The sequence below is a fragment of the Echeneis naucrates genome, chromosome 6, assembly GCF_900963305.1.
Source record: "Echeneis naucrates chromosome 6, fEcheNa1.1, whole genome shotgun sequence".
Taxonomy (NCBI): domain Eukaryota; kingdom Metazoa; phylum Chordata; class Actinopteri; order Carangiformes; family Echeneidae; genus Echeneis; species Echeneis naucrates.
This window is the reverse complement of record NC_042516.1, coordinates 14,958,918-14,983,435: the sequence shown is the minus strand read 5'-3', so window position 1 is coordinate 14,983,435 and position 24,518 is coordinate 14,958,918. Positions and strand designations below refer to the sequence as shown.

Sequence of the window (24,518 nt, the reverse complement as noted above, 5' to 3'; positions counted from 1 at the left end):
AACTTTCAAATCCTAACCTTCGCTTGCAATCACAGAGAAGCCGCCTTATTTTAAACACCCCACAGCCTAAATGATAACATGTCATTTGCTGTCGGTTTAATTGTCATGTGTTATTAAGTTGTCACATTTTGACTGACTGTAAACACCGGGACAAAACTTTATCAAGCGTTATAAAAACAGACTCCCATTGTTTAAATGTCATGGAAAAACTGATGTCTGTGAGTGTGTGGTGCCAGCCTGCATGTGAGGGCAACTGTTCCTCTTGATCACCCCAGCACTGAAGAGCTGTTACGACAGGTAAATGGATTGTCGGCGCTGCAAGGCTTGAACGTGATAGCCGTATGCCGTTCAGAACCAGAACTACGGACAGGCAGCCAGAAAGCTCAACAACATCATTATTTGTGAACACAGAGCAAGTGAGATTAGCCAGTAGATGAGCCAGTCATACTGGTTGTTACATTTTTGCTTTAACAAGCTATTGTTACCAAGACAATGATAAACATGGTAGTGTCGCAAAGGTGAAACACAGATACTGTGTGCATTTGTAATTTATCATCTTACATGACCAATGAGCTAATCAGTCCTCTGCAATATTAAAATGTTGCCAGTAGGGTGCAGCATTGTTTGCACTTTGATTTTTTTAATCCATCTTCTGTAAAAAAAAAAACCAAAAAACAAAACCACAAAACACAAAAACAGGATTTCCTAAGTAGCAGGTGAGAAACATGCCAACACTGATTTCGCCACAAATTTGTGATGACAAATCAGACAACAGAAGTCACGCACTTTGCTTCCTGGAACTCTAATTTTGCCATGGACTGATTTAAATCAGAAAGCATATCAGTTTTTTTTTTACTTCTTTGTTAGTCATAATATGCATTAGTTAGAATGGGCATGAGCTACAATTAACCGAGACTGACTCAGTTACAAGTAGCTGTGTTGAATTCAAACTTTACATAATACCACTAAAAGTAAAAGAAAACTCTCAACAAGCGAAACTACAAATCAACAGCGAAGATAACTCTTGATCTAAACAGGGTTAAACTCCAGAGCAAGATGTTCCACAGAAAAAAAATTATCAGCTAAAGTGTTTTCTCTCTCATCGTTCCCTTTCCTCTGGGCAGTTACATAATTTCTACAGCCAAAGTTAGTTTGCACGTGTTTACTTGACACAACTCCTCCTTACTCCTCCCTAAGCCAGCGCTTTTCAGTGTGTTTGCACGCAAACATGTAGGTGTGACATTCACCTGAAATTGATCATGATGATTTATGAATGTTTTTTTTTTTTTGTTGTTGTTGTTGGTCGACAGAGGCGTAAGAAAATAAAGTACACAATGTACAATGTACATAAGGATTATAATTTCCGATGAATACAGAAGATTGCATGATGGAATTAAAAGATATTTTACCTTTTTTTGTTTCTCTTTGAATGCTTTCAACAGAGCAAGCTAATCTGGTTGAAGTTTTAAGTGTGATGACACTTCCATACTTGAATAATAAAGTTTTGTTTAAATTTTTGGCTTTGACTGCCAAAAAATGCTGAGTGTCATGCAGAATAAATTCCTCACACAACAAGCAAACTTTCAAATGTGCACACAGGGCAGGAAGCTGCAGAGATGTTTGCTAATGCCAGCACAGACTCCAGGTCCCCTGAACAGCTGCGTCTCCTGTCTTTCCTCAGTACCTTCGCACATCAAGGGGACTTGTATGTTCTGCATACATCACATACACAAATTCTCCTTCAACATAACAACATCTACAACTTACATCTGTTGTTGTTCTCCAAAAAAGTGCAAAAAAAAAAAAAAAAAAAAGAGAGAAATTGCCGAACAAAATGAATCACCACCAAATTTGTCAACAGCACCAAAACAATTTTCGGTTGCAGCTACACTGAATCACACACAAAGCCGCTTGTAATCAAATCCAAATCCCCTTTTATAGTTGCTATTCAAACATATTTCCAAATACGCACGCATTAAACACATGAGCACGTCCTGAATGGATACAAGAATAAGCAAGCATGCTCAGACAGGACTATGGCCCCACAGGCTCTGAGTGTTTGTGTGTGTGTGTGTGTGTGTGTGTGTGTGTCATTTTTAGACTGGAAAAACATTAGCTCTCCATAAAGTCCTCAGCCACCTGTTTAGTTTGGATTTTTTTAACAGCTTGTTTAAAGCCAATTTTTACAAAGTAAGTGTTTGATAAAATTTTTGAATTTGATAAAAAAATATATATATATATATATATTTATTTTATTTTATTTTATTTTTTAGATATTTGTGTTGTTTATGCAAGTGCATTTATCAATATTTCAAACCAGCAAAACACAGTGCAGGTTAGTAGATTCATTTGAGTTATATATTGTGCCTGTAATGCTGCTGACAGATCCGCTGGTGTTGAACACAGTTTGAGTCTCTGCTGTACTCTGCTCGTAAAAACAGAAGAACACCTGACACATGATTTATATCAAAGGTGAAATGCATATGTTCATCCTTGCTGTCAGTGTTTTGGTCTGTAGGCTGTCCACTGACAGCTTAATGACTGGCTGTCCGCATAGCACTTCAATCACTGCTCCCATTCTATAGGAGAAGCTGGAGGAGGAAGAGGAAGGAGGAGGGAGCAAAACAATTTGGAAGACTACGACAGGAAATACTGAACCACATTCAGACCCTAAGGACACACTGGAGGTTCTGCCTGTTTATCTACTTCCGTGGCAGCAGTACAGAGCAAAGGTCTTTTTAGCACCAACTGGCACCGATGAAAGAGCTGAAGAGTCACATTTTTGACTGTGTGGCTGTGTTTGTGTGTGAAAAGGAATGGTGGTCTTTGTGTGAAACCTACGATGCATGCATTGAGTTCTTGTGTGAGCCCCTCAGCTGTGCAGCCTCGGGACTGACTACAAAATCAAAACAGAGGGGGAGAACCTGGTAAAACTGGAAATGGAAAGTCACATGCTGCTCCCTGCACATGTACATATACATTGAACATATATTGAACATTTACTGCATTTACAAGCAGGGGAATCCATAGGTGTGCATGCAGACCAATAAAAAGCTGTAAATAAATAGTAAGCTCGTGTGAATATTAATATATTCGCTTTTATGAACAGTTCTTTCACAATCATTGAAATCCCTTGCATATAAAAAATAATCCAAGTGTTTGTTTTCATAGACAGGACTCCTCCTCTTCTTACAAAGTCAGAAAGAGGCCTGATTATCACTGTGGATGATCTGAATTTACAAAACATGGCTGTTAACTGTACAGTCAGGACTGTGGGACTACCAAATTGTTTTAAGGATTAAAAGTGAAGGAGGAGACCGAAAGGCACGCATAAACCAAACAACAGTGAGAAACAGATAAATGAAAAGACAGTGTGTAGGAACAATAGCTGTGTATGGGAGTAATGAGATAAATAAGTCAGAGGAATGGTGTGAGAGTTGACTGCGGTGGGTGAGGGGTTGTCGGGAAAACTGAGAGAAGCACATTCCTTCTTTCTCTCCTTAAAACAGCAGCTGGGACAGGTGTGCTTTTACTGGTGGCAGAAAGTGCACAGGCCAGTGACAGCCTGCCGGTATGCTGTGTGTGTGTGTGTGTTTTTATGCTGAGCACGCACACTTTCTAGCTGCAGATTGCATGCAAGCAGAGACTGTGTTGTTTGTAATTATGGGGGAGACAAACCTCTAGATCAGAAGTCGCCCGTAATGACATAAATAGACACACATGGCGTTTTTTTGGAGAAAGATTGGGAGAGTGTCTAAGAGTGTGAGCAACAACACAGTGCACATATAATGTGTGGATGGCTAAAGGATGTGTGCTTAGGAACAGGAGTCAGCTTTTGTGTCTGTTGTTTAAGGAGACAGTCTCTACTTCAGGAAACAGAGGGATCCTGTTTATGAGTTGTACTCATTGTTCAGCTGATTAAATCCCCATTCTGCCCCCCCACCAACCACACACACACACACACACACACACACACACACACATTCCTATACAAAACATAGGCCTCATGTTACTATTTGGCTGTCAACCAAAATCATGTACACAACAGCATGAGGACCGAGCTTTTCTTTCCTGCTTGACACTTCACAAGTTGTCTCCTCACAATAAAGACATAGTTTGTAATGAGGGGTGTGCCTGGCCAGTCTATCTGACTCCATGCATTGTCCCTCTAACCTTATTGATGTCCATCCCCTTTCACCAGAAGAATGGTGAAACACCCACCACTTGCTTATCTTCTTCTGGACTCATCATTTGCTCATTTTTCTTACAGCTAAATTCCTCCACCTCGCTTTTCCCCTGAAATGACTCATTTCTATTCACAAGGCCCTTGTCACTGTCTCAATGTTGCTTTATCGGAATATGCTGGTTTATATTTCAAGTCAAGAGCAGACTTGATTGACTCTGATGGACTTATCTGTTCAATCCTTCCTCGTTTTTTTTCCAATAAAGCATTGTCATTGCACTTTGTCACCCTAATTATTGTCATACCAAACTTAAGCAAATAAATCTCTGTACATCTTTCCCTTTTTTCTTAAGCTCCCTTGGGCTTCATCATTTCCTGCTCACAATTTTTAATATTGCAAGTTGTTCTGTCCATCCACCACTTTGGTACAGACTGAAATACCTCAACAAGAACTGCAGAGCCTGCCAAAAAAATAAATAAATCAGTAAAAACATCGATGAGCCTAGTTTTAGTAATGGAACTGACTCTTAACGGACTACTACTATTTCGTAATAAAGCGGTAGAGTATCTCAAGTGGGAGTGACACCGACTCTTTGTACTTATACATTATACCCAGATGATAATTCTGACTGACCTGAGGTTTATATTTTTGGTTTTAGGCGGATTTCAATATTTTTTTTTTTTTTGTTTAAAAAGAAAAAATGGCTAGTAATTTTGGTTTATGATTTCCCCGAAAACAAATGACATCAATATTTGTTACACTTTGTGCTTAGTGCTAAACTGTTGCATGCTTACTTAAAATTCAGCAGGCAAATATGCAGAGTCTTTGTGGGACACACACGCTGCTGAATTATCCATTTAGCTCACACAGCCTAACAGCTAACTGTTAACACAGCTGTTTACTGTTAGTCCTGCTTTATGAAATGTTGTTATGTTACAATACAACTATAGAATTAGCCAAACCTAGATTTCTCCATGAAATTCTTTTATTCTCTTCCCTGGTTTTAATGTGTCCTACCTCTTATCTTAGTTATACATTCCTCTTCTCTGCCTTTTCATCTGCTGCTCACAGTTTTCCCCCTTTCTCTCGACTTCTCTCTTTTAACTGTAGCTTACTTATCTCCCTCTCCCAGTCTCCTCATCTTAGCTTTGCTCCTACACAACACTCCAGCACAATGCTGTGTTGTGTCTGTGCTCTTTCAGGGGCAGAGTCTTTGAGCTCAGGAAGAGAAACCAATGTAACACACACACACACACACACACACACACACACGGGATGAGAACCCCTGGCGTGGCCTTTCCCACCACTGCCCTCTCTGTATCAACATACTCACACAAACAAGCTCATTTGCACTGCTACACCATCAAACAGCCTTTTGTCTCTTGCACATACACCCACACACAGTTATCTCTGCAGATCTACATGTAAGCTCATTATTGCGTCCAAAATAAAAAGCTCCTCACTACAGCACGCATCTTCATACTTCGAGGGTCAAGTGCAGCTTATTGAGCTACCAAAAACATTTCATATTCACTATATTCACAACTTAATATTTAATCAGCAAAGGCAGATGGATTAATGGTTTATATAAAAATTTATTTACATGGCACCTATAAAGATTTTACATCCTTCAGAAGAAAGAGAATTATCACATTTGTTATATTTGCATACCATATCTCTTTACTATAGATAATGACGAACTATTTTATTACCCAAGACAACCTGCCACCAGAGATTTAAGCATCATTCATTTCTGTGATCATGATGTGATGTTAATCTCATTTTATCTAATCTCACAAGAATTTAGAAAAATAGGATCAAAAATATAAGTAAACAATATATGATGTTGGACAGTAGCCCATAAACCTCCTGTATCAAAAAGATGCAGACCTAAAATACATACAAAACATTTAACAACGAATATAACTCTGCCATTGACATGACTCAATATTATGTCAACATGATGATACAAAAACATGAGTACCAACTCTGAAGAGATATGAAATCATCATCACCGCATTAGGCTATGGGGAAAAATAAGAGACTATGTAGTACAACGTTCAACTTTACACGTGTACCAAGAACAGAGAAACCTATATTTAATATGAAAATAGCAGCCAACAAGTTTAAACTCCACAAAATCTTTGGCTTGTATGAGGTGAGTAAATTTGAATCCAATCTCAATGGACTGTGAGCAGAGAAAGGCTGTTGATCAGGTAATGCCATTAATCTTCCATGGCAAATATGAGATAAGGGAAGGCACTTAAGTGAAATGAGTCCATCATCAAAATGTATTGAGTTAACACCCCCCCCCCCCCCCCCCCCCCCCCCCACAAGCATGGGAGACTATCTCTACTTTAGAAGTGGTGCCACCCAGTGACCCCCACCCCCCACCACCTACTGCCCTCATATCTGCATAGGCTTGTATGAGGGTGAGCTGTGATTAACAGACGCATACCTCCAAAAGAGATAAAATCTGATGAGGCTGGTGAAGATTCCTGGTGTGTTTGGAACCTACAATGAAGCCAAACAGAGAGAATGAGACGACCTTTAGCATTTTTCATGGTAGATTAAGAAACAGTGTTGAAAGTTGCATTAAAATGCGTGTCTTACCACGATATAGTAATCATGTAACTCTTGCCCGTAGAGGACCCAGGAGACTGAAGTAAAGAAGGTGGCTACAGTCAGGGGGAAGGACAGGCACTGCACATTACCACTACGCACTATATCTACCTAAAGAGAAGAGGACAGCGACAATTAGTTAACAAATTCACTTTAAAGCTGCATGGGCCACTGTTTTGCATTTAAAAGGTACCAAATTACTATGTGAACTATGGAGAAGCAGCTGAGTAGAGAGAGTAGTGATCACTATGTGGAAGCTAATGGGAAAACTAATAAAGAAATAAGAGGTAACAAACACATAGAATTAGACATGGAAATAAATATATGCGTCAACATAGGAACTGAAAAATTAATGACTAAATAACAAAGAAATGCCTCAATAAGGGTGGTTTTAGGTTTACACTGTGTGTAAGGCCATATTAAGTAAACTGTAAAGAGAAAACAAAATGTGACCAGGGGGATGAGGCACGAACAGACTGGGAATAACAGGAAGACACAGATGAGGGAAAGAAAAGCAGGAAACTGACTGGGGGTCCTTCAAAGCTGTAGGGCAGATGGAGGGAAGGAGACAAACAGGATAGCAGACGGAAGGATGATAGGAAGACACAAAAGGAAAGAGAGAGAGAGAGCGTAGATTTGTCCCTTTCCTGGTAGATAGCTGCACATGCTGAGCTGGCATGAAGAGGAAAGCCAAAAATGTGTTGTCATCAGTTTTGTTTACACTTAGAAGTTCTTATATTTTACAATTTCTAATTTTCTGTCATACCATACAAAGTAGCACATAATCAGAAAGCTCTTTAATTGACATTTTCACATTTTATCTGAGGTGCTTCAGAACTGGAATGGTGCATTTCAGGTTAGCTGTGGTGCTTCTGGTTTAACGGCACTGTCCTGGGCAGGTGACAGGTGTATTTACTCTTAGAGACGCCATCGCACAGGACAGCAATTCTGGTTGGAAAATAAGCTGATAAAATACCCAAATTAAAGCCATTTTATTGGCATGTGAATAAATGCTAAATGTACCTTTTTCTATAGTCAGCAAAACGCTAATGTTAGCCGAACTTACCAGGTTTTTTGACCAGTGGAACAGAGGTATTGTACATAGCGATTGAATGTTGTGTATAATTTTATGCACAATATGATTCAATATTATTTGATGATATTGTTTGATTTCATTTACATGTAACGATGAGCTATAATCTAATAACCGTACTGATAACCGTACCAGATCGGTGAGAGGGGACAGGTACATGCTGACAGTGAAGACGCTGCAGGTGAGGCCCAGCTGGCTGAGCCGAGTGTCTCCCTCAGGAACGAACATGGAGAAATACAGCCAGCCGCAGGTCAGCACGATCCCCGCTGCAAGAGTCTCAGACAACACCACCCTCTGAAACAAACACACAGTGAGATACTGAGGTGCTTTCCTTTAGCTGGCTCTGGTCACTGCGGGGAAGGAGTTTTCTGCAGATGCATGCTGACCTTTTGTGTTGTGTATTGGAGGTACATGAAGATATAAAGGGATTGGAGGAGAGCTCCGATGATGTTCACCAGGACAATTGTCTGGTCTACCTTCAGAATCCCATAATACAACCAACCAAGGTTGCTATGGAGACAAGACATGCATCAGTTACTGAACAGAGCAGCGATACAGGTTATACACGCACAAGCAAAAACATACTCACTTAAGACATGTGGTGAGGAAAGGGAGAAACTGGATGTTTTCAGTACTTTTGGTTTCTCTCATTTTCTTCAGGTCGGTTCTGGAAATTTCAAAGACAGAGAGTCAACACAGTGGCAGAAAATCAGTATCATCACAGGAGCTCACATCAGCAGCCCTCCTCCTCCCTTCTCCTGTCTTTTCTACCAAACATGCCAAAATAAGGCTGCAAAACTGCCATGTTGCATGTGCATAGTCCTCAATGAAACTTACAGTCCAGTCGAGAACATCCCGACTGTGAAGAAGATGCAGGCCCATGACAGAAGCTGCAGTAAATCCATAGATCGACAGAGAAAATCAAACACCCCGCTCGCTTTAGTATTTTAGGTGCAGTGTTTAGTTTTGACAAGCGACTTTTCGAGGTGCATAAAACAAAACTGTAGCCGTGCTGACGTCCACCTTCTCCCTTACTGTGTTTCCGTGTTTGCAAACAGTCTACAGTCTCTCCGCGCTGTGATTGGCTGCTTCGGCGGGCTCTGCTCCAATGGGATGACGAAACCTCGTCTGAAATTGCGTCCTACGTCATCGCGTTGCACTGAAAGCGGAGATTGCTCAGACTGATGGAGGGAGGACTGAAAGTTAGTTCAGGTCAACTTTATTATTCCCGAAATTCTGTTGAAATGCAGTCATAATAAAAAACAAACAAAAAACATTTGCCAAGAGAAGAAATAAAAGAAGCAGCTCATACCACATTGTATCAGGATATATATTGCATGTATTACTTTCATATCAGTGTATTAGTGTAAAGGTTAGTTTATTTTTCATTGCAAGTACCTAGACTTTATTCCCAGTTGGCCAAAAGATGCAACTGCACATTAGCTTTACAAGCCCCTGATTTATTTATTTATTTGTCGTGTTTAGATAATGTCATTCACTGTCCTTATGTTAGCCATTGCTATTATACTTCACATCACATATCAGTATATCAAGTATAACAACTTCTCCCTAAGTCTTGAGGCCCCTCTCTTGCAGAGGGATATTGTGTCAACTCTTTAACCAATCTGCTACAGTTCACCTGCAGAGGTTTTCGTCTGAGTGCCCAAAGGAAATGAGCAGAATAGTAAGGGTCACTGACCACTTACTGCTTTCTTCTCTGAGTTCATCACGTTGAGAGGAGTGTAATATTAAATCACTGGAGTACTCCTTCACCAGCGAAAGGAAGCAGAAGAAACATTTTTTGCTACACTGAAGTGATCAAAAGCAGCAGAAGTTTTGTTTTAACAAGTCAAGCCATACAAGTTTGGAACCACCTTTTTAGTTTAGTTTTTCAAAATATAATGTGTTTAGCGCTTTATATTACATGACTTTCTCATCAGAAGTGCACCAATGTTATTAAACATTTGCTTTGACTCCATATCTATCATTTTCAGACACTTAGTCAACTATTCAGGTGACAGGTTGTCATTTCATTGCATCCAGAAATTAAGAAAACAGTTTCAAAGTCACCAAAGTTCAGGTACATTTAATGCTAAATATTTAAAAGGTGCAGCTAAGGATGAGCCTTCCAACACCATCTCTATGAATCTCATGCCACAGGCTCTCACCAAAGATTTATCAGACTTGACCTTTCACAACAGTCTCTGGTGTATAATCTTTTAATTCCTTCAAGTTCTTTTAGTTTTTTTTAAGTTTGCATCCTTTTGACATTTAATTTTTCCTCATCCAATTTTGTATGCAATTACTTTGAATGTCACTTCAGATGCTGGACAATGTGAAAGTTCATTCATTCATTCATCTTCTACCACTTATCCGTTTCCAGGTCGCGGTGCGTCCTGGATCCCATCCCAGCTCACACTGGGTGAGGGGCGGGGCACCCCTGGACAGCTGGACAGAGCTACGGATGGGGGAGAACAAGCAAACCCCATACAGAAAGGCCCCATGCGCTACCCACTATGCTGCCATATTGGAACTTTCTGTTGTTAAAGAAAAAAATCTTTTGTTTTGTGAGGATGCTTTTAATGTCAAGTTCTTTCACTTTCTCTAAGTGTTTTACAATGAGAGTGTGTAACTTTGTTTAGCATTGACATTTAGATAATGTTCTGCAGTTAGTAGACTTCTGCTACTGCCAACAGGGCATTCAATGAGTATCTCCTTTTACTTTATTTAGATGCAAATAAAGGATTTTAAAGAACCATATAACATCATATTAAACTGGGCAGTGACAGCGGTGTGATCCCTCAGGCAAAGTTAAAAGTTGTCCTGCATTAATCCACTGTACTCATATGTTGGTGCTACACTGCAACAGGATTTCTGAGCTGTGTGATCATCTGCAATGAATTTAAACTATGATGTGTTCATGGAAAAACAAACAAGTCTGTTTCATGTTCTGGTTCTGAATGTATATGTTGTATGGCTTTACAGTGGATGTCGAGTTTTGACAGTTTTCGGTCATGTTTGTGCACAGTGCTCCGCTTCATTGTAACATATCACTGTGCAGACGAATATTCAGTGCTCCCTCTGAAGAGGATGTAGGCAGTGGTAAAAGAAAGGGCAAGAAGAGGAGAAGAAGTGTTAGTGAGGAGGTGAGAGTGACAGCTTCACACCCAGTTGTCAGTTTGCTTGTGGACTTCTCTCGCTGCACTATCCCGCGCTATCACTCCTTCATCGTCCCCCTCTTGGTTCTTGTGTTTGGTTTTCAGACTGTGAAATCTAAGCCAGGGCAACCTGCGTCACCAGGGATAAAAGAGAGAAAGGGCAGTGAAGGGGGAATGAGAAAATGGAGGTTGGGAAAGACCTGGGGGTGGAAGTCTGAAGGGGGCCGGAGAGATTTTGTTGGGCAGGAGATGGATAGCCTTGCTAAAATATTGTGTCATCCATCAGAGTCTTGACAAGCTCAGCGGGATTTCAAAACCCAAAAGAGGTGAATGCAAAAATACATTTCACTAGATTTAATGAAAGCCGGACAAACTTATTACATCACAACTTTTTTTTTATTCCACTAAAGACTTTTCACATCTTAAAACAGCTTCTTATAGTTTTCTCTATGTACAAATTTACATATAAACATATACAAAATGACATGTATGTTTAACAGGAAAAACTACTTAGATATACTGTGGGAAGTCTCTTCAGTTTGAGGTTTGACAATGTGCAGGTGGGCTCACATCTGCAAACATCAGCCAGTGTACCATCATAGCATGATGTTGTCGAGACAACGGAAATGAAAGAAAAACCATTCATAGAGAAGAGGCTCAGCTCCCTGACACTCCTGATAGTTTTAGGTTCTAACAAAAACTTACACGAGAACTACGACACCAATAATAACAGATCGGTGAGGGATTGTGGTTTACGATTTACACAAGGAGCCAAATGAATTGTTCTGTTTTTCAATTATTCTCTGCTTTGTGCTTGCACCAATAAGTGTTTTTTAATAAGTGAAAGATGTGGCAGCTAGTTTATATCTGCAAAATATGTTTCAGATCCTTTCTGATTTGGAGCACCTGACTGTAAAAGAGACGTAACAGGGAGCTGAGTGCTACATGACAAAAATCCTACATAATGTATACCACTTTGGCAGTAGCAGACAACATTTCCAATACACAATCAATAATTTTTCGACACGAAAAGGAAGAAACGTGACATTGATGGTTTGGGATCAGTAATACAATGTACAACTGTACCAATGGTATGAAAGTCTGAACAAAACACAATGAAGGTAATGTGTATTCCTTTAGTCATTTTCAATCACAAGGTGTCTTGATCAGTTTCTTTCCAGTTTTGTTCATAACGGCTGAAAATAGCATGAATCTTAAATGGTCAAAATGAGAAATCCATCCTTGTAATGAAATAAGAAAAATTTGTCTTTGAGGTCTTCTTCTTTGGAATGATCCACATCCCACATTCATGCAAACAAACACACCTCACACGCACGATCACACAGTGCACACAGTGACAGTACTGATCATGCTTGAATAAAAAAATCTGTATAAAAAAAAAATCTCTGAGTGTTCATAGTCCCAATGACCAGCATTAGGTTGGGTTAGCATTGTCTCTGATACACTTGGCCTTAGTGAAGCATCAAGGCCAATAAGACAGGCATCGCAGTAAAGAAGAATGAGAGGGAAACCAGCTGTGCTCCTGAACTGCCGACACTCCGCTGGACATTCGGCTCTATCACAGCAGGGTCATCTAGGGAAAGAAAACAGAGGGCGAGTCAGTCTCACATTTCATCATTCAGGCCTGCTGAGCTAGTCCTAGACATGGCATGACGGCGACTATTTTCTATCTGTCTGGTATTCTGTAGAGCAATCCTTACCTGCTGGGAGCCGGTTAGAGGGGTTGTGCACTCCTCCAGCAGCAGGAAACTTCACTTTTCCTCCATCGAAGCTTTTCCCCGTTTCCTCTGCCTTGGATTTGTCTGCGTGAGTTCTTCCAGAGCCTTTATGCCCAACAACATCCACTTTCAACCTCAGACAATCTTTGCCATGGTGATGCATTGGCTTGGCTGTAAGACATCAGAGAGAAAGGGAAAGGTTCAATCCAGGAAATCCTCTCAGTATAACCATAGATTAATAAAAATTCCACTGCTACAGATTTATGGATACTCACAGATATAGTAATAGACCTCTCCCTGTCTGAACTCCTTGCCCAGGGTGAAGGGTGTGAAGCGCTGGAACTTCTCAGAAAATTTTTCAGGGGCATGGGGGGCGAAGGGCCGCGAGCACTCCCAACGGAGCTGGTCAAAGGAGTGCGGCTTGCACACCTCGTAGTCCTCTTTCTCTACCATGTACAGTACGTAGCGCTCGGCTAAATGTGCTGACACTTCGCCGTGGCTGTAGTGGGGGCAGATGATGTCCAAATAGTCGTTGATGCGCACTTCAACTGTATAATCATCCCACAAGAAGCTGCAGGGAGACAGATGGAGAGAAGAAGTTACTGAAAAGTGCCCATATCCGGTATGGAAAAGTTCCTATTTCACAATTTGAAAAGAAACACGAGTTACAGGGGTGGCCATGATCTGTTTTACACACTCGTCCAACACACACCCATGCTCATAGAGGCAGCTTGTTTACAGCAATAACAATAATGAGGTTTAATCACGAATGCACGTGCAGCAACAGAAACCAGGCTTACTCACACAAATAACATTTGTCAAAGCACACAGGTAAGGCTAACAAGGAGGATGTATTGGTGAGTTCCGTTGTGCTTGTGCTAACCTGTCATCGAGAAAGAATTAAAAAGAGCCTGATCCGGTCAGGCCAGTTCACTTTGTTTCCAATTTAAAAAAAAAACAAAAAACCCACACCTATATTGTCCTTAAGCCCAACCACCATCCCAGTCACACACACCTTTCATTCACCTTTCGCATCCCTCTGCACTCCCTGTTGGCTTCAGTTTTAAGATGGCAGCCCCCTCCCTCTCATTTGTGCCCCTGCCTGTCAGTTTCTCTCCAATTCCCTCAAGACAGAGACACAGTGGGTGGAGACGACCAGACTGTTGCTCTTTCTCTCTTTTCATCTCTACCCTTCATTTGGTTTTATGGCTCTCTTTCAGCCTTCCCGTCTCTTCTTTGCTCAACTCCTGTCTTCATTTCCCCCTTAGTAAAGTACAGAGAGAGGGTGGGGGGGAAAAAAAAAACAAAACAATCAACCCTGAGCAATGCCAGTGCGCTTTATCATATGGGGCATATGATATATACAAAAGTAGGATGCTGCCAGTTGTTAATAAATTGCTAATAGTCAGTGTGGAGAGGTTTTGTAAAAGAAGTGAATAAACCTGCTTCATTTTTGGTTTCACATTACATAATCACATTAGATATACACTTCTTTTAAAGGAAATGTGATCCAGGTGAGGCCGTGCTCTGCTGGAACATGTGATGCACAGTTGGTTGACTCGCACTAGGAGATCAGCCAAAAGCTGGGGGTGAAGAAAGATTGATATTTGTATATGACTCTGATTACATCCTCGGGGGTAAAAGCTCCAATCTGCTTAAACTGAATAATTGCTTGTATGTGCCTGCATTTTAGTGAGTTGTAGAGAGTGAAAGTGACAACAAACAAGCTCCCAGGTGCCTGCCATTGTTTGTGTGTCCCCTGCTTCAAAGCATGTTGCGGCTCCTGTTATTGTGGCTCCTGTTAGGAGCCCCCCTCCCCTGGATAAGTCAACAGACACGTTGGCTCCGAATGTGGGCCTCTAACCCCTCCTTCTTTGACTCAGCATGTGTATGTATCAGTTAGCACAAACCTACCTGTCAAAACATGCTTTGTTAGCGGAGCACAGCTCTGGTCGTTATCCAGAGCTAACAGGCTGATCGCCTCCCTCCTCGTACACTCTCTGCTCTGTCTCTCAGAAAAGGCTCTCTGTGTATGTGTACACTCCTGTGGAAGTGTGCGCACCTTCTCTTGTGAGTACATGCGCTTGTTTGTCAGGGCAAGTGTTTTAGTGAAAGGCCAAAAAACAAAACAAAAACAAAAAAAACCCATCTGTTGAGAACTGATTGGCCACATAACCTGAGCTCTCTTGTCTTGTTCCTGTGTTCTTTGTTTTCTTTAAGTGAAACCCTTAAGAACAGATTCAAAGAAAACAAGCTACTTGAAGACATTTGAAGATTTACTCTGAAGTTCTAAACTGTATGGTCCTTACTGGGTCCTTGTTAGTAGTCTGACTGCCCTTTGTATGAAAAAAGAAAATTAACTTTTTTTTTTTTTTTTTTAAATCCACCAACAACATACATATTCTGTTCCTAATTTCATTCATGAATCATATTTTTAAGACTCTCCTTTTAACCCCCCACCCCCCCAACCCAACCTCTAACAGCTAATTAAAAACTGTTAGGGGTCTGGGGCCAATATGTTCTCTAGAAAAGGAGGGGAGGAGGAATGAATAGGGTGTAATTATACCCTTTCCCTCCCTAAAGACAGAATGCCTGGAGGCTACCGGGCCCCTTCAACCCCCGAACCTTACCCCTTGTGGTGCTTTCACTGCCTCAACTGCTGTGAATATGTGTAGTATTTGCGCTCATATGACCATCCAGATTTTTTTATGCTTGAATGAGCTTGTTTTTGGTTGTTGTTATCTTCATGCAACCATAAATCGAAAAGCTGAGAAAACTCTGGGCCATCTCAAAGCAGACCAGAGGCTTACATCAGATAAGCCCATGTCTCCCCCCATACTTTTCACACACTGCCTTCTTCACTCATCAAAGCTCTGAAACGCCAGAATCTTCCCTCCATCTCCCCTTTCCTTGGACTGGGAGTTCTCGGCAGAGTGAGAGTCACATTAATGTGATGGCTATGTCATACGTGAGACTTGAAGCCAGGTGTGCACCTTATTACAAACCCACTTTCCCCGCAGCTTTGTGTTCCTGTGCATTGGTTTGTCTCTCTCTGTGTGCATGTTTTTCAAGGGAGAGGGATTCTCTGAAGACCCTTATTCAGGGCGTCTCATGCCTCAGGCTGATGAGCACATCTGTTTATCAAGGTCTACTGAAGCCTCCTGTGTGTTTGAGTGTGTGTGTGTGTGTGTGTGAGAGATTTCTAACATGTGACTGAGGTGTGGGTAAACAGCGAAGGTTGAAGGTGGTCGTTTCTCACTATAGAGCTACTCCAGCTTTTGCATCAGCTTGCAAGGTGTGTGTGTGTGTGTGTGTGTGTGTGTGGGGGGGGGGGGGGGGCGGTAAGGGCATAAAATAGTTTTATCTGTGCTGGTCATGAACAGTAGGTGGCTTGTTCAACACTTGGCTCTAATCACCAGGGCTTTGAAGTCTTGCCATTGTCCTTGTACTGCTCCTCTCTTTCTCTCCTGTCATCCCTCTTTCCCTTGCCCATTATTCTTGACAACTCTGCCATTCCTCCATGTTTCCCCAAGCTCTCACTGGTTTCAGTCAAAGTACTGGCGGAGGAACTTTGTCCTTCACCCTCTCTCTGGGGAGCATTTCAAACTGTCAGCCAGGTCAAGGGGTTAGAGTTCAGAGTCATAAACTTCTCACACAAACTACCACCCGAGTCAGCGTTGCTGATATTTGTTTCACACAAGCATACACACAACACACTCATGGTGTAAGTCAGCACCACTGCAACACAAAACAGATGCACCCCAGACCACCATTTGCACTGCAGGTAATGAGTAGTAAGTGTGCGCACACTGGAATGTCAAAACGAGGGCCTGTGGTTTGGATGGTTTACTGTGTTCTCACACAGCGCACTCATCAAATTTCCATTTGCACTCTCACACACTTTTGAGTCGACATGCACACTTAATACCCTATTAATTGGTTGTTGCATGGCAGATGCACATCTCCTTCCACAGAGGCGTAGGAGCTGTCAGTGGTTCTAATGGATTTAGCTGCTCAGTAGCAGGACACTCCATAAAAGCCAATCTGGTGTGCACAGAAAACTCTTTATATATCACCCTCCAATGTAATCTACCATCATTCTTCCTGTATCTATAAGAAATCATCCTTCACTTGGGATTATCAACTATTTTGCAAATGTGGGCTTATATACATCTCCACATCTGCATTTCCCCTTGAGACCGTTAAGATACTGCGAATCCCTTTGGCTGTAGCAGAGTGAGTGATTTTAAACTTGTCAACACTGCTATTTCTCATTTATTCAGTTTCAAACTTTTCCCCTCCCTTCATCCATCACTGTCCACTCTCTCCTCCCTCCATCTGCCTCTCCTTTATTCTCACAAAATTAGCCCATCCCCCGCCACCCAATCCTCTATTTTGTCCTATGTTAACGCTGACATAATATACCAGAGCTCTTCATCCAGGCTAATTTTTCAACACAAATCCCTTTCGCTGGTTCACCCTGTCCTCACCCTGCGCCCAGGTCCCTCCTCCTTCCTACGCCCAAAATCTTTTCACAGTTTCTCCTATTTTGTAGCCTTCCATTCTGTCTGTGATGAATAGAAAGAGTGCAAACGGTATCATGCTTGGTTTAATGTCTGGGGGATGGCGGGGGTCAGGCAGAGTTAATCTGCAGGCCTCTCAGGTCTGTTTTCCTCAGAGAAAGTTAAAAAAAAAAAAAAAAAAAAAAAGTTACATGAATTCTAAGAATGCATGAAGAACGTTCAAGCTTCTTATTAGGAATACATTGTATCCAACACTTGGGCTATAGTCCCTCCATTGTCAATTCTGCCCTTTAGGGGGCATTAGTGGGCTATTAGTGGACAGCAATGCCAAGGTATGTCTAAAATGCTATGAATGTGCAGTGGACACACACACACACTCACACGTTTGCCCACTCATACTACGATAACGTAGGGCCTCTCCAGTGTTAGCAGAGTCAAGGCTGAAAGGTGGTCTGTCCTCCGGTGGAAAACTACTGGGGCAAAAACAGAGGAGCGTCTGTGAGAAAGAGGGGGACTGATGGAGAGGGGGAAGGTGGGGGGTTGTAGAGGAAGTCTGGACCACAGATAAGGAAGTGAGAGGAAGAGCAGAGAGAAAACAGATTTGTAAGAGTACTATGATGTGGGAAGAGGACATCCAGTGACTTAAAGTAGACTTTATTACTGCAGTGGGTCAATAAACTCAGCTACAGTGTGCCATGATGCATGAAGGTACACGTCTGTTTTAGTTTGTTAGAAATGAAAGTCGTTTGATAATGAATGGGTAGGATTCATATCCAGCTGAAGGGAAGTATCCAGTGGTGCTTAGAATTGATTGTTCTGATACAAGATGGATCCCATCTCAAAGATTATAGTGTGAATGACCGCAACAACCACATCATAAAAATTACACAATAACCTCCATACCCAGATACGTGCATGTACACACACTTGAACTAAAGAGGACATAACAAAATTGAACACAGAAGTTGCATCACAGGATCAGCGAAGCATATACACATATCTATTTATAGAATGAAGCCAGCAGGATGATGGTTTTGTGCCTATGGGTCAAATTGTCAGATTACAAGCCGTCAGTAATCTATGTTAGTGTGTGTGTGTGTATATTTGTTCTCATTCTGCTGAGATTAGAGATCAACAGCCAGATAGCACACAGTCTATTGGAAGGAGGGAGGGGTGGGGGGGGGTGCACACAGAGAAAAATTACATGATATGTGAACCGAAGTATGGAGGATCTGGATGGTGGGTGGGTAGGAGAACCTTCGCCCATAAACTTATCCTTTGGACAACATGTACGTGTCAAGGCAGGCCTGGCTGCCTCAATGACAGCAAAAGGCAGACAGAGCCAGACACATACTGAGATAAAGGGAATATCACATTACACCAAATATCTCCTGATTAAGATGTTCACACAGATTCTGGCAGCATGATGAATAAATTCAGGTTACTTGAGATGGGTGAAAGCAGATATACATGTCACAGAGACAACAGATAGAAAAGAGGGAGTGGAGTAGAGTTTTAGCAGCATATATATCAGTGCAAAACAGAAAAGTTCTTGAATGTACTTGAATCAGTTTATATAGAGATGGAGGAATGACCAGTCAGAGAGGAGACCCTGTTGATGACAGGAGGAAAATGAGTGAAGATGAACAAAAAGAACAGACAGTTTCACGCACACGCACACACACACACACACACAGCTGACAGAGTGGAGTATAGTAACAGCAGGATGGTATGCTGCCTGTAACTAATATTAACATCCAAGTCCTCTTGCCCCCTAGTGTGTGTAAGTGTGAGTCACACATTTATCACGTCTCGATAAGACTGCCTACGGTAATGGCCACTCCCTATTTGACTGACTGGGAGAGACTGGGGCAAACACACACACACACACACGTAATGACGAACTGTCAGTACACAACAAAAATAAAAGCTCTTCCTGTTACAAGCTGGTTAAGGGCAACACAAGTTCAAACTGTCATAGACTAACTCGTAAAGTAGACACAGGCAGAGACATGTAGTAAAAACAAAATGGGACCAGACGGAGGAAAACACCTGTCACAGACACACCAAGACCATAAGATCCCTACTTTACCAAAATTACACTTGTATAATGAGTTCAGGGACAAACACACACATCCATGTGCACCTAAAGTCCTCCCAGCGCCTCACACCTCCATACTGTCCAACATGAATGGACAGACTGCCGCCATCTGGTCACTGTCCTCCACCTAAGACTGATAGCTCCAAGAATCAATCAGTTTCAATTATCCATGGGCTGCTGCCAGTGATGGATCTCAGTAATCCGCTGTACAGGTGATGGATCGATCACCGGGGTTGTTTAGGGGCAGGTGGGCTTTTAATCAAGCTGGAGGAAACCCAAAGACGAGAGAGAGACAATGGAGGATAAAGGACAAGAAAAAGATGTGGGAGTGAGGAGGAGATGAGTGGGTGAGGGAGAGATGTGGGCAGGATGTCTGGCAGATTAGCTGAGAAAGCAGAATATTCACATTTGTGATGGGTGATGTGAGGTTTTTTGTTTGTGTCAGGATCTATGTGCAGCCGTTTAATAAAAGGGATTAGTGTTTGTGTTGTTTCTTCTGATTCAGCACAAATATTCCAGGGCTGATTAGAGGCACAGTGACTTTTTAATAGACCACCCCTGTTTTTTTGTTGCTGTTGTTTTTTTTTTTTTTTAAGTCTATTCCTCTCTCGTGATAAAACGTTTTTCCTTTGATGGACTCTTTAATGCTGTGTTTAGCAGGTTCTCCATTTCCCTCTTTGAGACTGGCCAACCTTTCCCCTGTCTCACCTGGATCACAGTTCCCGCCCTGTGACAGTAGTGAGTCAGGTGAACCGAGCCGGGCTGTTGAGTCACACATGGACAGACCCATGACACAGACACTGCTCATGAGGAGAAGAACTTTCCGTTAAACTCCTCATCCAATTATCTGGAGTATTGTTTTCCTTGTCGCGGGGCTCTTCGCCTATTGTCATTGTTAAAGGGCAATTAGAGAGCCAGTAATGTAATCAAGAAGACACTAAAAGGCAGTAATGGATTGTGCCCTTTTCTCGTCTCGGTGGCGGTTTAAAATCGACCCATCTGGGCAGCAGAGAAGCGGGGACGGTCTTTCTTTTATAAAATAATACTGCCTCTCACCCGCTCCGCGATAAAAGCTCAATAAATCGCGCTGCGATATTGCGCGTCTGTCAAGCTCCATCGATCCCACTGAGTGGTCAGATAGCATTACACTTCTAACCTCAACACACACACACACACACACACACACACACACACCGATATGTACCTCTTTTCCCCTAACACACACACACACACACACACACTATATAAAACTGACAATGAAGCAATCTCCTCCATTTTCATTATAAGACTTTCAGTGGCGCACACAAACACACACAGGTGCAGAGCCTGCAGACAGCGTCGCCGGCCAAGTTCATACTTGTCAGTCTATTTTCTACTATTAGCGCATGTGTGTGTCTGTGTGTTGCGGTTAAATATAGTGGTGAATCTGTCCATCTGTCTGGGCATCCGCTCCCGATCTCCTGCCGTTCGCACTAATGACCACAGTCCCGTTTAAAGGCAGGGCGCACCGGCAGACGGGAGCAGTCACATGAATCAAAACAAGCGGACAGGGACAGCACGGACTCACGGGTTGGTACTTTACATGGCATTTTAAAAAGTACACACACACACACACACACACACACACACACACACACACACACACACACACACACACACACTTACTTTGCATTGGAGCTGTTCCAGTAGACGCTGTGTCTCTCCGCAGAGGCAAACAGCGCACCGATGCTCAGCGCCAACAACAACAAACACACCAAGTCCATCGCTCCTCTGCTGGCGGGAACTTCGACAAGTTTACTGCTGATTCAGATCACTTTCTGATGACGACGAGGCGGAAATACGCGCGTAGACTTCACGTCCCTGGTTCAGTAACAAACACACCTCGGACAGCTGCCGTAAATTTCACGCCGTTCAACTCTTGACTGGCGAACAGAAGCGCGTCTTCTCTGTTTTGTCTGCTAACGGCGACACCCCTTAAAGAGCCGCCGACCAATGGCAGCCATCTAATCTGAATGCCCCGCCCACCCGGCCGAAGGAGACACGCCCACCAGCTGCTCTCACTTGAGACCAGCAATACAGAAAAACAAGCTCACTGTGAGAGCCAGGACTTTATTCTAAGTGTCATAAAGTAATACAAGTTCAACTGGATTATTAACGCAATAAGACAAGAAAGTCACAAACCACCAAACGTGATAACATAAGGAAAAAAAAAACTCACAATTAAAATAAGTAAACTCAAGACATATGGTAAATATTTGTTGTTGCATATAAAGCCAGTTCAACTGTCAACACTTTTTTATCAGATGTTAAAGTAAGCAAATCAGCCATAGACTCCACGTGTGAATATGTACATATGTACTAATGATACAAAATGTAAAACTGACTGAAAGTATTGATTTCTTAACAATAACTATGACTCAGACTACTTAAGTAATTTTACATCGGTGGTTATTTTTTGTCATTTTATTAACAGATTACATCTTTAGCGCTGAAAAACCAGATCCGAGTTAAAATAAATTAGAAAATGTAGAATACTTCCCTCCCTGAAGTGCAGTGTTGGTAAAAAGTAGTATTAAATGATCAAATATAGTTCAAGTACCTAGAATTACAATGTTTGAGTGGATGTACTTAGTCTTAGTGAGCCAACACTTAGTTCTTTATTAATACATTTTTATTTTGTTGATGTTTGGCAATGTTGCATTGTTTTCTCACGTGGAATATGTTGCGATACATTCTGTTGTGCTGAGTTGTGATTGTGTTGTAATCTAGATGTCAACATTGTATTTTTTGTAGAGTGCTAATTGCACCGTACCCTTTGACAGTGAGCTCTAAGTAAGCTGTCACACTAATGCTGCTTAGATAGGTTACTTTTATATACTGTGTACTGAGGAGCTTTTGGCTCAGACTGGTTGTATTTCAATCATTTGAGAACAGTCTGCAGACGTGTGTGCGCTCCTGAAGGCTGTTGTCGTCTCGGAACGTTAGTGTACTGACTGCGTTTTGTAAGATAATGAAGAATTATTACCTCCTTATCAGTCTGTCTAATCTTGTGGTCTCTGCTTTAGCTGTGCTCCCAGACAGTTAACTTTATAAAACAACCTCACAGATGGAGTGGATAAAGTCCAGACCGTGGGGTGTCAGCAGGATTGCGGCCCCAGCAGGAGAGGGCTTCCCTCGGGCAAGGATCGAGGCAGGCTTGAGTTAGCGGCTTGAGGACTCAAGAACTGCAGGGAGACAGGAGGGGACTTTGTGTGTGCATGTGTACATGTGGATGCAGACAAACTGTGTCTGACTGTCCCTAGGCATGGCTGGGCAGGCACACACATGCCTTGGCATTCTAAGAGGATTTTACACACACACACCCACACACACTTACTGTAGATCCCGTAGGCAGTCTGATGGGGGGGTTAATCATGACCGACGGTGCTTTTCCGTTCTATAATGCCTCCCCAAAAATGAGGGAAAAGAAAGAAGAAGAAGACTGAGGAAATTATAGAATGTGTTACTGAAAAAATAATGGGGACAAGAAATCAATTTAAAAATTGTAGTTCATAGTTTCTGTGAGGACTTTCATCTCTCAACTGTTGTTTCTGGACAGCCTCGATGTTTTCAGTCACTTCTACTTACATTAGAAACTGTTGTAAACATACCATATGTATTGATTTCCTATAGAGTGATTCAGGCCAGCAGCAACAGGATACATTCGTTCTCACTCATACCCAACAGTAGACTGACTGCCAAAGTTTCATTCATTGCCAACAGACTTCCGCTGCTCATACATGGGATGTCCCCATGATGCATTCTTGTAACACATAAGCAAACGCGTAGCATGTCCAAAACACTCATTTAGAAAATCTCAACCCATAAATATACCTCCTCTCTGCTGTAGCCAAGAGTCAGATGGCTGGGATCTCCTGTTGCACACATACACAATCATACTATATGTAGCTGTACTACGCATGTGCACAAACACACAGACAGAGCCCAGCGTAAAAATCAACATGTAGGTCTTTACAAGATCTTTTAATAGTGTTGTTGCCAGTGGAAACCAAGGATAACTCTCAGAATAAGACTTAATCCTCCCACAGCCCATACAGACCCACACAGGCAGGGAAGACCACGGTTTCTGTGAATCACAGCAAAGCAGAGAAAACTGGATGCTAAATAAATAAATAAACCTCACAGAAAAAGTGTTTGAGACGATGGACATCTACACAGTTCTGAAAGTGGATTAAAGGAAGCTGTAGGAAGACCTGACAGCCGTACAAACCTTTCAACAAATGAGAAACCGGCTTGTTTATTTTCTAGGCACTTGTCTCCAGGCGTCACAGTATCTGCCACAGGTTGTTTGACATGCTATGGAAATTCCAATTACGCAATTAAGTAAAAGAAAACACAGTGCGCAGGTTTTGTTGCCCTCACCTGGCAATTCCAGATTTTTTTCAATTGTCACAGCCAAATGAATGGTTGGTTTTAGGGAGTGAAGAGATATATGACACAAAAACAGATGGCTTCAGAGGAGGAGAAATATCGGCCCAGCTCGAATAAATGTTTTGATGAGAGGGGTTAAGGATGTGCGAGAGACAGCTAAAAAAGGCGAAAAGACTTGAATTCCTTCAGCCTATAAAATTTTCAGTCTTGCGTTTTTCTTCACCTTCTTCCTCTCTTTTTTTGTTGGCCTCAGGCAGGGATCACAGCGGGTCAGGGATCTCTTTCTCAAGATATGGAGACACACGCACGCACACACACAAAGAGAAATATTAAGCATGGGTATGTGAGAGCAAGAGGAGAGAATAAATCAAATTTAGGTGGAGTGAATCTTTGAAGAAAAAAAAAACAACCCCCTCCCCAAAAAAAAAAACAAAAAACCAATGACAGATGGGTGTTACAGATTAAAGACAGATGGATAGACTGGGCATCAGCCACACTGAAACATAACAAGAACCAAACAGAGAAGTTCAGGTGAGTGTTGGAGCACATCTGTCCAAACACAGCAGGCATGTGCTTACAGATTTTTATTTGAGTTTAAAGATATGTAGGAGTTGTCCAATCCATGTTGCTGTCTCTATTGTTCCCGTATTAGGAGCCGTGAGATGCT

The 24,518-nt window shown here is 42.0% G+C and overlaps 2 protein-coding genes across 3 annotated transcripts; both read right to left on the bottom strand.

Annotated features, from left to right (window-relative positions):
• Window positions 1-6,551: 6,551 nt before the first annotated feature.
• On the bottom strand, window positions 6,552-8,976 carry slc50a1 (solute carrier family 50 member 1). The gene is made up of 6 exons (XM_029504564.1): window positions 8,737-8,976; window positions 8,489-8,566; window positions 8,286-8,409; window positions 8,032-8,193; window positions 6,798-6,917; window positions 6,552-6,698 (listed from the first exon to the last, which is right to left on the bottom strand). The coding sequence occupies exons 1-6, from the start codon at window positions 8,802-8,804 to the stop codon at window positions 6,591-6,593; spliced, it is 660 nt and encodes a 219-aa protein (XP_029360424.1). The 5' UTR covers window positions 8,805-8,976; the 3' UTR covers window positions 6,552-6,590.
• Window positions 8,977-11,434: 2,458 nt separating this feature from the next.
• Window positions 11,435-21,331, bottom strand: efna1b (ephrin-A1b). Of its 2 annotated transcripts, none has more exons than XM_029504562.1 (4): window positions 21,086-21,331; window positions 13,072-13,367; window positions 12,779-12,967; window positions 11,435-12,651 (listed from the first exon to the last, which is right to left on the bottom strand). In XM_029504562.1, the coding sequence occupies exons 1-4, from the start codon at window positions 21,181-21,183 to the stop codon at window positions 12,530-12,532; spliced, it is 705 nt and encodes a 234-aa protein (XP_029360422.1). In that variant the 5' UTR covers window positions 21,184-21,331; the 3' UTR covers window positions 11,435-12,529. The 2 variants fall into 2 exon arrangements, with proteins under 2 accessions (XP_029360422.1, XP_029360423.1); XM_029504563.1 differs by lacking the exon at window positions 21,086-21,331 and adding an exon at window positions 13,812-14,059.
• Window positions 21,332-24,518: the final 3,187 nt, after the last annotated feature.